The sequence below is a fragment of the Ochlerotatus camptorhynchus genome, unplaced genomic scaffold (genome assembly GCF_037179485.1).
Source record: "Ochlerotatus camptorhynchus isolate MF236.1 unplaced genomic scaffold, CSIRO-AGI_Acam_v1.1 ptg000361l, whole genome shotgun sequence".
NCBI lineage: Eukaryota > Metazoa > Arthropoda > Insecta > Diptera > Culicidae > Ochlerotatus > Ochlerotatus camptorhynchus.
The window spans coordinates 1,255,064-1,272,249 of record NW_027040849.1 but is presented as its reverse complement, the minus strand read 5'-3'; the positions used below and the strand labels follow the sequence as shown (position 1 = coordinate 1,272,249).

Genomic DNA, 17,186 nt, shown 5'->3' with positions numbered 1-17,186 from the left:
TGGGGCAACGCTGGAAAATCTGGGTCAGAACCCATTTTTGGTAAAGGTGTTAATTGGATTATCTAAAATTAATACTTTGATCGACGTTTTGTTATCACTACTTTTTGTTTATCCGACGCCATTTCACAAAAACTAAATATAAATGTTCAAATCATTGACAAAAGATACTACACACTTAGTTTTGTTTTTGCCAGCTCGGTTATTTTTGGCCAAGAGTTTTGCAGCAGAGTGCTTGGCAATAAATTTTACTGTGATCTTGCATGACGTTTGGTTGTTGAGATTCAGCCAAACATATCCCGAGACTCAGCATCCAAACAAACATTTCCCAGATTCGGTAAACAAAATCAAGTGTGTAGACTTTAATCGAAGACATCGCAAAATCCAAGCGACAGATACAGCAGCGCTGCACTCGAGCGAAGGTGGAAGTACTGCATAGAAAAATTAACAAATACACAAACCTTTCTTCTGAGGTTGTAATCTTTGCTATCAAATCGTTCGAAGCATTTACCTTTGAGCGGCAGATGACGCGGTTGTGTCGGTCTCATAGCGGTTGTATGAGAAAATGGAAGAGTTGCCAGTCTTCTTGATATGTAGTCTTCGCTTTCATCCATATCCAAACTCGATGGTTTTGACTAGTTTTTGGTGTGTTAATTCATTATCCCCCAATATATGCCGATATGTGTGTTCTTTCCTTTCCAAACCCTATTGCGTAGCATAACCTTTTGTCTCCTTTTCAAGCACACTCGTGGGGAAACTTGTACTTATTAGAACCCACACACGCATTGCAGCCTACTGTGGACTATCAGTCAGTATAGCATTAAACGGGTTTGTTAGGATAGGATAGCCCATTGCCAATGGAGAAAATTGCCCACCATTGTTTGACTTTCTTTGCCTTCCTCCTTCAAAACCCAGGAATTATTCCCTCGGTGGCAACCCTTGAATCTGATTTCGCGTCGACCAATGGCGCGTAAATGATTAGATATGTTCCGAGCCGAGTCGTTCTGTTTGATTGTAATGATTACGATTACGATTTGCACGCTTCTAACTTCCAGCGTTCACACATGGTGTTGCTCATTGTCTTTCACAGCATCACAACGTCGTCGTTTCAATTTACGACGGCCCTGCTCTCTCGGCGCGACCCTTCCGAATATTTGCAACCATATTATTTCATGCAACTCCAACGTTATCAACAACTCGTTTCGAAAACTTTATTTTCTCAGTTGGAAAATGCTTCGCTTATCTTTCACCGATCGTCACCGCATGGCACCGGCTCCCGATCGGGGGATAATTCTTTGCACGTTTGCCACATTTCGGTCTGGTTGGTACACCAATCTTGTTTTCCATTCGAAAATCTGAAGGGAGTGAATCGTATTCTGGAGCTCGGTGTGCTCTTTTTTGTCCTCGCCCTGGTCCTGGGGTGTACGGCCAGGCCAATGAGATAACAAAAGCAACGTTAATAACTTGGAAGGCTATCTCTCACCACATGGTTTGTAAGGTTGTACGTGTGCCAAGTTCATGCATGCATAATTTCGATTTTTAAGTGAAAGGATTATTCCAGTACAGGGGCTAGGTTAAAAGAAGGTAAATGAATTTAGTGGCTTTATTTTTTTTTTTTTGCTCTTGATTCGTATTAGCATTCTGCATGCAAAATTGGGTGAAATGTACGTGGAAAATCAGTTTACTTGTACATTTTTATCACACACACACAGAGATAAGCGCCGCTAAGCTTATCTAGCGTAGTTATGCGAACGCGAGATTTTTTTTAATTTTCTTCGACTGGTTGCAAATTTAACGCTCAATGCTGATTTTTTCCCAAGGGCCTATCTACAAAATAACATTCGAATCTATAAAAAAAAAATCAATATTAGCATGGACCTCCGCTAATTTGAACGTTTCATATTATTATTATTATTTTCAATATGAACTTTAAGTAATTAATTTGAACTTTGAGTAAGCATCACCCGAAAAAAAAATTACAAAATTACTGATAAAACACTATATAAGTTTTTCAAGAAAACAATGCCTAAAAACTAGAATTTAAAACATATTGAAGTCCTAGACACGACAGCAGTACAACGTACACATTTAAAAAAAATGTAAACTTAGGTGCTCTGAGACTGGCACATGCACAGGGATGCCAGAATTGAAGATATGTTATCATTTTGAAGACTTTTGAAATCCGGTAAAGACATTTTCCATTATATATGTTAAAGACATTTCATGCATGATATGTTGTGTAATGAAATTGATCAAATTTCAAGATTTTTTCTAGAGAAATGAAGATATTGGCTTCAAAAGGTAAGCTTCTTCTTGATTTTGATTATGAATTAATACTTACCTTACCAATCAGGCTAAGCCTTTGTAAGGCCAGCAGCGGCCGAAGAAGCCGTCTCCATTCTACTCAATCCATGGTCACACTTCGCCAGCCTCGTAGTCTGCGAAGGTTCCGCAGGTCGCCTTCTACTTGGTCGGTTCATCTTATTCGCTCATAGTGGCCGAAGCCCGGACAAAACCTCTAACAATTTTTTTATTATTTTAATGTTTATTTTTTCTAGGTTTCTCACACATCAAATAATGATTTCTCAAAATTTCGTGAAGATTTAGATTTTTGACAACACTTCGAACGTTGCTAAGTCAGCTGATTTTGATGAATTGAATGTTCAAAAACAAACAATTTAATTCTCACTCAAAATACCTGTTACACATTCAATTTTGACCCAATTTGATCACAACAGGTTTCATTTTGAAGGGGTACTCCCCTTATTATTATTTCAATAAAAATAAACTTGTGCTCTTTACTATGAAAAAAGGTTCATGATATATCTTTAGTGGTATGAAAAACCAATATTCTTTTTGTAAATGCATACTGCACAACATACTGAAACAGAATAGAACTATGCGAAGTACAGGATTATATCCCACTTCCAAATCCTCCTAGCAAAGAAGAAATTATGAATATTATTAAATTTTCGTGTAATGGTAAGTCTCCAGGATCAGATAGAATTTATATGGAATATATAAAATGCGCAGATGAAAGTACTGTTAGTAAATTAGTAGATCTAATACAGAAGGTTTATATTAGAAACGATATGCCAAGAGACTGGAATACAACAACGCAGATACCAATTCCAAAAAAGCCAGAGCCACGGAAGCTGGTCAGCTTAGGAGAATTTCATTATGCAATGTAGCTTACAAAATTTATGCTAGATTTTTTTTTAAGCTTTATTGAAGAGATTTTTAGCCTTAGGCTAGTTCATCTCTATTTATGCTAGATGGATTACGAAGAAACTAATTGATTTAGCTGGTGAAACAGGACTGCATCAGGCAGCTTTCACAAGTAATAGATCGACCAATTATTTATTCATCACCAGGCGAATTATGGAAGAGTATTGGAACGCGGGTAAAGATTTATATATTTTTGCATTAGATATTAAAAAAAAGTTTTTGATACGGTCAAAATACAAAGTTTAAAGGACGTGCTGTTGAAATTTCAAGTACCATCCCGTTTAGTCGATAGGATTTTAGTTTGCGTTAAAGATGAAATCACAAGGATTAAGTGGGAGGGACAGTTATCTAAGGAAGCAAAAAGAGGAAAGGGAATTAAGCAGGGGTGCCCGTTATCTCCATCATTATTTAATTATTTAATATAAAGTGTTTTATAGAAATTAGCTGACGAAATTTCGGGACTTAAATTATTAGATTTGGGCTACCTAGAATTGCCAATAGCATTCGCAGATGATTTGATTATAATAGCTAGAAATAAAGAAGAACTTGAAAAAATACTTAAGGCATTATTTGAAAAATTGAAGCCAGTAGGATTAGAAGTAAATTTTGATAAATGTCAAGTCCTTATTAGGTTTCCCAACGATAAATCTACATCGCTAACAGAAATAACTCTAAATGGTAATACATTCAAAGTTAGTGAAAAAATTAGATATTTAGGAGTAACACTAACTTCAACTCTAAACTGGAAATTAACTAACAGGCAGAGATGCTTGAACACTTATAAAACAAATCAAATTGTGGTAGGGTTCTGTAAAAAATTCAAACCAGCATGGGAACTAGGAAAACTTATTTATAAAACTGTTTTAGCACCTTCATTACCATATGGTACAAAAGTGTCAGTTTTGACTAAGAAAAGCAGAATTTTGATGGCAAATTTTGAAAAACTTATACTGAGAAACATATTTAACCATTGTAAAAAAGCAAATATTATTAGATTCAATGCAAAAAACTATTGGAGGGTAAAACGATCAACAGAAAAATAAGAATAGGGCGTTTAAGCTACTTCGGATACATTATGCGCAGGGAAAGGGAACATCCTCTTAGAAAAGCATTTCAATTAAAGTTCAATAAAAAGATAGAAGGAAGACCTAGTTTAACTTGGAAGGATTCATTGGAGCAAGATAAAAATAGATATCAAACAATTTTTAAAGATAGTTCAAGCGAAATATCAGATGGGGAATCTACGGATGAAAACGAGAGTGAAAGAGATAGATACAAACATTGGAAAAATAAATTCAAGAGGAAATGAAGCCAAGATATGCAAGAGGATCAATAAACACTAAATTCAAGTAAAAATAAGTAGAGATAAAGGTAAAATTAACAAATAGATGTGAAGTTCATATCAGTTAGAACAAAAAATAAACAAAGACACTGCACACTACTTGTGAGAGATGACGAACAAAATGGTTTCAATAAAAAAATACACCTTCCGTTCAAAAACACCAAGGACGCGTTGGTTCTCCGCGAGCATAGTCCAGGTCTCGTGGTCGTAGAGGACCACCGGTCTAATCATCGTCTTGTAGATAGCCGACTTTGTGCGGCAGCGAATTTTATTCGACCGGAGCGTCCTCCGCAGTCCAAAGTAGGCACGATTCCCTGCCATAATGCGTTTTTGAATTTCTCTACTGGTATCAGTTTCGGCGATCACTAGGGAGCCCAAATACACGAACTCATCGACCACCTCGATTTCGAAACCGTCAATCTGAACTCGGGGTGGGAGGCTAACGTTGTCTTCCCTAGAACCTCTTCCTCTCATGTATTTTATGTCTTCGATGCGTTGATGGCAAGTCCAATCCGCCTAGCTTCAGACTTCCGTATGACGTACGTTTCCGCCATCGTCTCAAAGTCTAAGAAGCTGGATAGACTTCCTGAAGATCGTGTCAGTAGTGTCTATCAAAACTCTTCGTATCACACCTTCTAACGCGATGTTGTATAGCAGGCACGAAAGTCCATCACCTTGCCGTAACCCCTTTTCGAGATTCAAAGGGACTCGATAGTGTTCCCGAAACTCGAACAACGCACATCACTCGATCCATCGCCGCCTTGACCAATCGCGTCATTTTATTCGGAAATCCGTACTCGTCCATAATCTGCCACAGCTGATCTCGATCGATTGTGTCGTATGCGGATTTCAAATCTATGAAAAATTATGTGTGTGCACGTTGTAATTGAAGGCATTCCTGCAGAACCTGCCAAATCACGCCGTGATAGTGCGGGCGGCGGCATAGAATTTGGGAGAGTATCTTGCAGGAGGCGCTCATCAGTTTGATCGCACGGTAGTTGCACCAATGCAACTTATCGCCTTAGCATACCACACTTTCCATCCACTCCTCCTGTAATATCTCCTTCTCCCAAATCTTGGCAATTATGCTGTGCAGCGCTCTAGACAGTGCGTCAACACCGTATTTTAATAACTCACTTGGTAGTTGATCTACACCAATTGGTTTGTTGTTCTTTAGCCGGCCGATCTCCTCATCAACTTCTTGAAGATCAGTAGCCGGTAGCCTCTCGTCTTCTGCACGGGCCCCAAGGTCTGTTGCCGTGCCACCATCGTTTTCTGCTGCATCACCGTTAAGATGCTCGTCATAGTACTGCTTCCATTTCTCAATCACCTCCCTAATGTTTTCGGGCCGGGATCGCAGTACCTAGTGCTGCTGCAGAAGTACTATCTATGGCGGAACGGATGTCCCTCCAGCCATCTTCAAGAGCAGCTGCGCCAAGCTGCTCTTCCGTGGGTAGTGTAGCTTCCAGCTGCTGCGCGTAGTCCTGGGCAACTTCGACGTCCCGTAATTGCTCTATGTTGAGCCGCGGCGTTCGACTTCGACGGGTGTGTTGGGTTTTGAGTTTTGAGCGCATGCATACTGCAACTAAGTAGTGGTCCGAATCTATGTTCGCACTGCGGTACGTGCGGAAGTTGATAATGTCGGAGAAGAATTTCCCGTCGATTAGAACGTGATCGATTTGGTTTTTCTTTGTGTTGATCAGGTGATGTCCAAATGGCTTTGTGAATATCCTTGCGAGGGAAAAAGGTACTTTGTACTACCATTTCCCGAGAGGCTGCAAAGTTCACGCGCCGTTGGCCGTTGTCGTTCGATATGGCTTGCAGCTTGTTTGGCCCGATTGCCGGTCTGTGCATTGCCTCCCGTCCTACCTGAGCGTTCAAGTCACCGATGACGATTTTGACACCCCATTGCGAACAGCCGTCGTATAACTGCTCCAGCTGCGCATAGAACGCTTCTTTCTCGTCGTTGGGTCTCTCTTCGAGTGGACAGTGCACGTTGATGATGCTGCCCTTAATCCTCAATTTGCACTTTCTCGCGTTAATCGGCTGCCAACCAATCACGCGTTGGTGCATCTTACACACCACTACAAAGCCGGTTCCCAGATCGTTGGTGGTGCCACAGCTCTGGTAGAAAGTAACCGCTCGATGCCCGCTTTTCCATACCTTTTTTCCCGCCCAGCAAAGTTCCTGCAGTGCTACGACTTCGAAGTTGCGTGGTTGTAGTTCGTCATAGATTAACATTTCGCAGCCCAGGAAGCCGAGCGATTTGCAGTTCCATGTTCCGAGTTTCCAATCGTAGTCCAGGGTGGCTTGTTAGACCTGCTCCAACCCCCTGTGTCACCGGGGGACTATCATGTACAGCTCTGTTTAGAGTCCCACTTAGGCACTAGGACGGTGATCAGACGCTCCTAACATGGAGAACAGACCGGCGTCTGTGTGAGCCGCACCTCCATGGTGAACAGACGCTCGGTTTTGGTGAAGCATTTCCTACATCACCGTACTACGGTTACCACGCCAGTGTTCACGTTGCACCTCTTCACGTTGCAACATTGCCCAGGCTACGCCACCCAGCTGTGTCCATGTTTCAGCTGGTAGTCTTTTGTTATCATATGACTCAAGGAGGCGTGAGCTAGGAACTTGTGAGGACCAGAGCTAGGTATTCCGCTCCTTCCAGGTTGTCAACTCACCATTTTGTAGCCCAATATTATTATTATTTAGCTTTATTTAGGAGGCTTTCAGCCTTAGGCTGGTTCGCCTCCAATTGTAGCCCAATAATGAATTAATAAATATTGTGTTAAAAAATATTTACTGAAATCTTCGACTGATTGGTTATCTTCTGCATACTTCCTGATTAAGCGGGAAGAATATCTGAGAGGACTAAATTGTAGTTTTGAACAGTCTTTAGAATAATACCTCATCAACATCAATTTTGAAAAAAAAAATGTTCAGAGAACTTAACTGGAATCTTCGTTTGTCTGGAGATCTTTTGAATACTTCCTGTTCAACCTGCTGTCTAGAGGGAATGTCTGAGATAATACCCTATAACGTCTAAAATGTTCCCTGAATATTCCCTTAAGTTCTAATGCCATTAAAAAAAATATGTGTTGGAATAGTGTTAGGTTTTGAACGCTTGTAACTTTGTCATTTATAGATGAAACTAAAAACCAAATACGCCAATCGATAGGAAATAACTCTACAAATCGCTGAAATAAATATATTTTTCCAATTTACCATAAAAAAAAACTATTGAAAATGTACAAATGATAATGTTATCACTGTTTTTTATAAAATAAACGATTTGCCCATACCCAGTCGTCATAATCGAGTACCACTTGGTTGCACATCGTTCTGCTTGAACCTAAAAAGTTATAAAACAGCGCTGCTTTCGTGCCCCTGCTCATTTCCGCTTCGCATGGCGTGGCAAGCAGCAAGCAGAAGCAAGAGGTGAATTTTCTCCCGCTCTCTCTGTCGTCATGCTGAACATTCTCGCAGGCTCTGCGATCGAATGATATCGGGCAGGTGTGGGATGAGCTTTGCCGAAGCTCATTTTTTCATCGGACAACGTAGTGGAGATCGGATTAATTTTAATTTAAAATTTAATTAGTTCTAGTTGCGAAGAAGTTGAATTGAGTGAAAATGACGTTCAGAACTGATGTCAAATTAGACAATTGAAAATGAATGTGTTTTCTTGACAGCCTTTTACATGGATGCTAAAGCTACTAATATCATAAAACAACTTTAAAAAATATTGCTCGATGTGCGAAGTGCGAAAAGCCTGTTTTGTCACACTGTCTATTTTTTTTTAAGAAGGCCAAAATCAAAGGTCATTAAAGTACCTAAAATAATTCTTTTTTATTTGTTTTTGTGAAGTTAACTGCTTAAAAAGGGCATGACAGAAATAATTGAAGATCTTTTTTCAATTAAAATATTTTATATGCATTTGGAACGAAAAATTTGCTTTCAACTTATTTTCGATACAGGGGATTATGGGGTTTGATCCATTATATTGAGAGCTTGCTATTTTTATAGATGTTTAATTGAATACAGGCAGCAGATAAAATGAATTAAAGTTAACTGAAATAAGTTGCAGTTGAAAGCCACTTGTCTGACATAGTTCTGCAACATGAGGATTTGTGATGTCAGGTAAACTTCGATATCTAAAGTTGTTTTGCCATGACTCACATTAGTATGTATCTGAAAGTTGGGAGAACATGTCTGGAACCTATTCATTAGACTGATGCAAAATTTGAAATTTTCGCTCCACAGTACTCAAACGGTTTCACATCAGGTCCTGGTTAGCCTCCCAAAATTTAAACTCATTTGGTAAGAAACTGACTTGGCACAAACTATTCGAAGTTTATATGGAAATTACCATGGGAAAAACAAAATTGTTTTTCATTGTCTTATATCCATTTTTCATATTGCTTTTTCGAAAATTTATGGATTATTCTTACGGGAAATTTTCTAAGCTACAACTTTGCGCAATATCGTTTTTCAGCCAAATGTCAAACTAATTTGTTATTAATTGTTTAAGAGATTGATAATCTTATGGCATGATCAAGCAGCTGTTCTGTGAGCAACACTCCATTCTTCGCACCAGAAACACCAATGTTGCCTGCTGAACAGTTGAATGAGCATAATCATAAGACATCAGTGACTTGAATCATTAATAACTTTTGTTCCTTACATTTGATTGAAAAGTAGTTTTCAACAAAGTTGCTACAATCACTGCTATCATTTTTAAAAGCATAGTGATGTGGTGAATTTTTAGATAGATATGAACAAAAACATAAGTTTTCCCATAGTAATTCCCATATAAACTTGAAATGGTTTGTGCCAAGTCAGTTTCTTACTAAAGTAGTTCAAATTTTGGGAGGCAAGGACCCAATTTGGGACCGTTCAATCTTAACTTTAGGATTTATTCAATAACCACCAAATTTAAAAAAAAATAATAATAATAAATTGTTCATTTTGGAGTAAAGTTTCTAACCATTAATTTTGTTAATATATTAGTGAATGGAGCAGCAAAATTAATCTCGTAGTTCTACGTCAACAATCCGGTCGTACTTTGGACACAACCCTTAACGTTTTTGTGTTGAGCATGAGATCTTCAAATCTGTTTGAAATCTCAGAAAAATAAAATCCTTATCTTGATTATTGTATGTCTGTGTCCTGGATCTTGAAAAAGATTTACTGTATGAATTAACTAGATAAATTTCAAGATTCTCAGAAGATAACTCATCATATGATATCTTTGAAATTTAATTAAGAATAGTCTACGGATCATCCTAAGATGTCTTCAAAGTTACTTTTAGGATTCCCCTCTTATAAATCTCTTCGATATTCCCTTGATACTTTCAACATAAAAATTTCGAAATTCTCTGCAGAACAAGCAAGGAATTCCCTGTACAATTAACTTCGTAGGCTCAATAATTATCGTGAGATTTTGTGGTAACGTTCAATAAAAAATGAGAATGATTTCAGTGCCGTCCAGCACTCTTGTGAGAGCATTGCGACTAAGTTGCGTCGTACGACTGACCAGGGCCCCTTCTCCAATATTCATTGACGTTTTTTTTGAAGAATAAAAATTATGTTTTTAATAAAAAATACTGAATTCGTTGAAAAAAAATGTTTTACTAGCTATATGACTGAAAACATTCTCATTTTTTATTGAACACCCGTTACTTTCCCAACACTGCTCTGTAGAATTACCTGGAATTGGTGGATTGATTGACATCTAGGGACTGTCAATAAATATCAGGGGATTATTGGGTATCTACGTCTTTAATTCTTCCAATTATTGACCACATCCCTTTTTAGGGGTCAAAAGTTATCCAAAAAATAAATGTATGAATTGCTCAACATTAACATTAACAGATATTTTGTAGGCAAAATAACCATTTTTTTTTGACGTAGGACTACGTCTTTGATTTCTATATGGGGGTACACTTTGTGAAAACCGAAAATGGAACATGTAACAAATTAAGAAAGATTTTGAACGTTAATAACTCAGCTGCCCCTGGTCCAATTTCAATAATTTTATCACTTTTCGATCAGAAATATGGCTACGCATCGATAACAATGCTTCCGAATGTTGATGTTCAGCAAGAAACTATTGAAAAACTGGTAAATTTCCAGCATTGTCCAAAAGCGTCGAATTAACTAACAAATCCACCAATTACCTACATGCATAAGCTGCTTCCCCAGCACAGTCGCCAGAGAGTATTTTTTTTTTTTCATTTGGTTTGTTTTTTCCGTCGATCTTGTTTTCCGTGCTGAGCACCAATGCTACCGACGTGCCACCAGGAAGGCAGCTCCCACACCTGGACCCTACCTATCGACCCATCAACTCATGAACCGGGGACCAACGGCTTTACTTCCCATCCGAAGGAAGGCGTGATCAGAGATGTTATGCCTCAGAACATCCCGGCGGCGCCGACTGGGATTGAACCCAGGCCTGCTGGGGTGAGAGGTAATCACGCTTACCACTACACCACCGGTGCCGTTATACGTAGCCAGAGAGTAGTAAGTAGACGAAACAAGTCGAAGTGGCATTCGCCTCCGATCCTCGGGCGCGTGCGGATAGGGAGGATGGTATTGCGTAATATTTTGCGCACTCATCTCCATACTCAAAACCACACGCTCCCAATGACCACACATAATGCTCTCCAGAGTGTTATCTTGTACCAAACATGGAAACAGGGGATACACTCAAAAAATATATCACAAATGTAATGCATGAAATCCTCGTGAATTTCACTAAGCTTTCAAAAAAAAAAAAAAGTTGACAACCTAAAGAAATCGTTAATGGACTTTGTCGTTCAGTTTTTTCCTGAAAAGTTTTGTAAATAAGCTAGAATGAAATAAAAAACTTTTTTTTTCCCTTACAGTTTTAACCGCTTTACTACCAATCCCCAGAGAGCCAAAACATTAAAATTTGAAAGAGAAAATTCACTCTCAATATCTCAACATTCCATGTACTTTGATGACACTCTGTAACATTTGGTGGGGGAGGAAGGATTAACATTTGAAGTCCCTCCCATTTAGCATATTCTGCATAAAAAATACATTAAAATTCAGCCTGTAAGAAAATACTATTTATCAAAAATTTCTAGGAAAAAAAACTAAACGTTAATGAATGATTTTTGACTTATTTTCACCATAATATGCATCCAAAGCGTTCCATCCACTTTTCCAAATTTCTAACTTACTATCAATGGAACAGCGCCATCAATGATAAAAAATAGCCATGACTTGGTGAAAACTATTTTTGTAGTTCTTTAAGAAATCTATTCCAACTCTTTTTTTATATGAACTTAGTGGCCCTGAAAAGGGCCGGTTTGGTAAGATTTTCGACGGGGAAATTAAGCGCGTTCACCACGGATACGACGAGCCAGCTGGATGTCCTTTGGCATGATTGTGACACGCTTGGCGTGGATGGCACACAGGTTGGTATCTTCGAACAGACCGACCAGATAAGCCTCGCTAGCTTCCTGTAGAGCCATAACAGCTGAGCTCTGGAAGCGCAGATCGGTCTTGAAGTCCTGGGCAATTTCACGGACCAGACGCTGGAAAGGCAACTTGCGGATCAGCAGTTCGGTCGATTTCTGATAACGACGGATCTCACGCAGGGCGACGGTGCCTGGCCGGAAGCGATGAGGCTTCTTTACTCCTCCGGTGGCTGGAGCGCTTTTGCGAGCGGCCTTCGTTGCCAACTGCTTGCGAGGAGCCTTTCCTCCAGTGGACTTGCGAGCGGTCTGCTTGGTGCGAGCCATTTTCCTTCCGATGTGTTCACGTTGAAAGCTAACTGTGGAATAAAAAATAAAAACGACTTCCATTCTGTTTTATAACATGCGTTTGCTGTGATCAACCAATCAGAAACGATGAAAGAACAAGAATACAACAACTAACAAGGAGAATTTAACCCTCGAGTAGGTATAAAAAAGCCGAAATTTGGAATTTTTGTTCACATCATCATTCGCTGCCAGACTGTTGAGCAGTTCAGTCGATTTGAATTCTCTCTAGTTTCGTTCGTTCGTTCGCAAGTCGAATTAGCTCCGCGTTGTGTAGTGACGCTCTCGCTGACCCAGCCATGGGTAAGAAATCGCGCGGTAACGCGAGTGCCGGTTTACCGGGAAAACAGACTCTCCCAGGAGACGGCGCGACCACCGAGCCAGCCCAGAAGAAGCAGAAGAAAACCCCATTGCCCATCCCGACAGGCGTTGCGGGCCCGCAGCCGGGGCCTCCCGGAACTAAACGACCCAGACCTGAAGACAGCAGCGCCACCGCATCAGCAGCAAAAAAGCTGCTGAGCAACAATCCGTTCTCGGCCCTGCAGAACGGAGCCCAGCCGCAGTCGGACCCTGAGACGGTGCCGAAAAAAGTTAAGTTGCCACCCTTCTATGTGAAGAGCTTCCCTCCCGGGCTATGGGAGCAGCTGGATTTCTACATTAAGCAGGGCCTTCGCTGCACCATTCAACGGTGCACGGAAGGCTACAAACTGATGGTCCCGGCCGAAAAACACTTCAACGCAGTTCAGGCCCTCTTGGACAGAATGAAGCTGGAGTACTTCTCCCACGACATCGAGGCCACCAAGCCGCTGAAAGTGGTGCTGCGCGGGCTCCACGACATGGACACCACCACCTTAATGGACGAGATTAAGGCGAACGGCCTCAAGCCGGTCGAAGTCCACAAGATGACCCGCAGCAAGGCCATCAAGTATCGTGACCAGCTCTACCTGGTCCATCTGGAGAAGAACTCCACAACAGTGAAGGATCTCCAGACGACACGCACACTGTTCCACATCGTAGTGAAGTGGGAGCGGTATAAGCCCACCCACCGTGGCGTCACTCAGTGCTCGAACTGCCTATTGTTCGGGCACGGCACCAGGAATTGCCGCATGGCCAGCCGCTGCATCAAATGCGGCAAAAACCACAAGATCGACAACTGCGACAGCATCGAGGAAGCCGCTCCCACATGCGCCAACTGCGGTGCCGCCCACAAGGCCACGAGTAAGGCCTGTCCGAAGCGGGCCGAATACGCCGAGATCCGGAAGAAGGCCTCGTCCAACAGCCAGCCCGGTCGCAAGAAGGTTCCAGAAAACAACGCGCAGAACTTTCCTCCGTTATCACCGGTCCAATCACGGCCAATTCCAGTGTTGCCGCCGCTCCCGCTCAACCAACAGTTGGCTGCCGCTGCAGTACCCGGTCAAGCCTCCGGGCCATCGACGGATCCCCCTGCTCCGGGATTGGCCGGTACAACCGGTGAAGCTACAGACGATTCTCCGCTGTCAACGGATGAGATCGTCACACTGTTGGCCCAGGCCATCATCATCAAGCGCACCTGCGCAACAAGAACACGACAGCTCCAAGCTATCATCTCCTTCGTCGCTAATTATGGACCGTGAACCCATAAAGATCGCCAACTGGAACGCTCGCTCCGTAGGGGCGAAAAACATTGAGCTTGCAGACTTCCTCCGCAAGCACGACATCGACGTGGGCCTTCTCACCGAGACCCACCTCAAGACCGGTGACAGCTTCTGGCTGCCCGACCACAGCATTGTCCGGCTTGATCGCACCAGCTCCAGGGGGGGCGGTGTCGCGGTCATCATCAAGAAAGGCATCAAGTACTGCACCCTACCCCACTACCGCACTTCCATCATCGAGGCCGTCGGCGTTGAGGTGGAAACATCGACCGGAAACGTCCGGTTCATCGTTGTCTACTGCCCCCGGCAATGTACCGTTAGCAATGGTACAGCACAGCAGTTCAAGAACGACCTTGCCATCATAACCCACACCAATGCCCGCTTTGTAATCGGAGGGGACCTGAACGCCCGGCACGAGGCCTGACGGAACTACCAGCAGAACCAGAACGGCCGCCTGCTATTCGACCATTCCCAGCATGGTCTCTATTCCGTCTGGTTTCCGGACGAACCAACCTTCACATCACCGACGGGCAACCCATCGACGCTGGACCTGTTCTTGGCAAACACCAGATTAGCCAAGCCGGTTGCCGTCAACGACCTGAGTTCGGACCACCAACCGGTGCTGACCGAGCTGGGCTACAACATGGCCCCTGCACCGTGCCAGCGGAAGGACTACCATCGAGTCAACTGGGTCCAGTTTCGACGCGTGGTCGACCGCCACATCGACGACAACCCACCGCTCGACACAGTGGATGACATCGACCGGGCCCTGGAGGGTCTCCATCAAGCCATATCCGTGGCTGACGAAGAGTGCGTTCGACGAGTTCCTGTGAGGGGTAAGTTTCAAGCAATTGATTCCCACACCAAACTCTTGATTCGGCTCAGAAATGTTCGTAGACGCCAGTTTCAGCGGACTGGGGATCTGCAGCGTAAATACGAAATGGTCGATCTGAATCGGCAGATCGCTTCCAGAATGGTCTCAATCCGGAACGAGAGTTTCGGGCGGCTCGTTCAGAACCTGGACGACCGTTCCAGACCATTCTGGAAGGTTGCCAAGGTGCTGAAGTCTCACCCCAAGCCCATTCCACCACTTAGAGTCAATGACGAACGGCTTATCACCAACGAAGAGAAGGCCAATGCGATTGGGGAGCACATTGCCCAGTCGCATTTGCTTGGCTCTAAAATCCCAAGTCCACTCGAGAACCAGGTTGCGCAGTGCGTCCTGACGTTAGATGCCTCCCCTTGTGCCGTCCTCCCCACGACGGACTTATATACAAGCTTTGTAACTCTAACTTTCCACCATACCTTGTGAAAATCACCCGTAACTATCTCCAGCAAAGGTCGTTCAGGGTGTCGTTGAATAGTTCCCTTTCGGGACAATTTCCGATCCCAGCAGGTGTTCCGCAAGGGAGTCTGCTGGGACCACTGCTTTACAGCATCTACACGTCGGACATCCCTCCTCTAGGAGACGGTTGCGTGTTCTTTCTGTTTGCAGATGACACCGCGATAGCCGTCAAGGGTAGGATGCCTCGTGAAATTACGAACAAGCTCCAACGATGCCTTGACACCTTTACTGATTATGCCACCACGTGGAAAATCAAAATCAACGCCTCGAAAACCCAAGCGATCATGTTCCTTCACAGACAATCATTAAAACTTAAACCGTCTCCCTCCTGTACCGTAATAATGGATGGTACAAGGGTCGAGTGGTCCACTGATGTTACTTATCTCGGGATGTTGTTCGATGAGAAGCTCCTGTTCCGCTCGCACATAGAGAAAACCCTAGTTAAGTGCTCCGCCTTGGTTAGGTGTTTGTATCCGCTCATTTGCCGCAGATCCCGCCTCTCAAGGCAAAACAAACTGGCTGTTTACAAACAGATCATAGCCCCCGCGATCTTCTATGCCGCCCCGGTGTGGGAATCGTGCGCTCAGACCCACAGGAACAAAATCCAGGTTGCACAGAATAGAGTGTTGAGGATGATCCTAGATCGTCCATTCGACACAAGAATAGCAGACCTCCATCAAGAGGCAGAAATTCCCAAAGTAGATTCCAAAATTGATGATATGACAACTAAATTTATTCAAAAATGCAATCTTTCTGAACATGCTTTAATAAGCAATTTGTACATAGTAGGTTAAGTGTATATAGTAGAGTAGGTTAGTTTTAAGCTGTAAATAGTAGTATTAAGTAGTTTCTCTTCAAATTCTAAAAACAAAACAAACCAATCCCACCAAGGTGGTCGACCGTGTACTAAGTCTAGGACTAATTCTGTAAAACAAATTTTGAATTTTGCCCATACCTAAAGATGAAGAAAGCAATTAAATCACTTAGTAAAAAAAAAAAAAAAAAAAAAAAAAAAAAAAAAAAAAAAAAAAAATTTATATGGTAATCGTCCAAGTTAAACTAAAAATAAAGATCATTTAAACTAAAAAAAAAAAAAACTAAAAATTTTTGTTCACTTTCGCCTCAACCTTCATCAACGATAAACAAACCATCTCCAACAATGACTGGACGCGGCAAGGGAGGAAAAGGACTCGGCAAAGGAGGAGCAAAGCGTCATCGAAAAGTGCTGCGTGACAACATTCAGGGTATTACTAAACCTGCTATCCGTCGTCTGGCTCGTCGTGGTGGAGTCAAGCGAATTTCTGGGCTTATTTACGAGGAAACTAGAGGCGTGTTGAAGGTGTTTTTGGAGAACGTTATCCGTGATGCTGTTACTTACACCGAACACGCTAAGAGGAAGACGGTCACCGCGATGGATGTCGTTTACGCTCTGAAGCGACAGGGACGCACTCTGTACGGTTTCGGAGGATAAATTAGCATCATCGACTCAGACTAAAAAACCGGCCCTTTTCAGGGCCATCAAATGAATTAAAAAGGTGATTTTGATTAACTTCCTTGTCGGATTTAAAAGGTGGTTGGGATGTGATCGAATGATGATTTTTTTCAGTTTAAGATTATTAGATTTACTGGTATGAGATCTACCCAGCTAAAATTCCTATTCCTACACAAAATACAAACTCCTGCTGCAGTTGACACGTTGTCCTACGTCATCATTGCGTACAACCCCATTGGGTTGTCCCTTGTAGTTTTTTCAAATATATTATAATTTTGAAAAATTTAAAAACTTTGGGTTTTTTTTTGCTTATTAAACAAAACGCCGATACTTTTAAACTAACGAAAACTATTGCTAA

General features: G+C 42.1%; 2 protein-coding genes across 2 annotated transcripts; one reads left to right on the top strand and one right to left on the bottom strand.

Annotated features, from left to right (window-relative positions):
• Positions 1–11,354: 11,354 nt before the first annotated feature.
• LOC135709408 (histone H3-like) lies at positions 11,355–12,484 on the bottom strand. The gene has a single exon (XM_065231713.1). It carries the CDS (start codon positions 12,403–12,405, stop codon positions 11,932–11,934), a length of 474 nt encoding a protein of 157 aa, XP_065087785.1. The 5' UTR covers positions 12,406–12,484; the 3' UTR covers positions 11,355–11,931.
• Positions 12,485–16,469: 3,985 nt separating this feature from the next.
• LOC135709409 (histone H4) lies at positions 16,470–16,970 on the top strand. Its single transcript, XM_065231714.1, has one exon. The coding sequence runs from the start codon at positions 16,496–16,498 to the stop codon at positions 16,805–16,807; it is 312 nt and encodes a 103-aa protein (XP_065087786.1). The 5' UTR covers positions 16,470–16,495; the 3' UTR covers positions 16,808–16,970.
• The last annotated feature ends 216 nt before the right edge of the window (positions 16,971–17,186 follow it).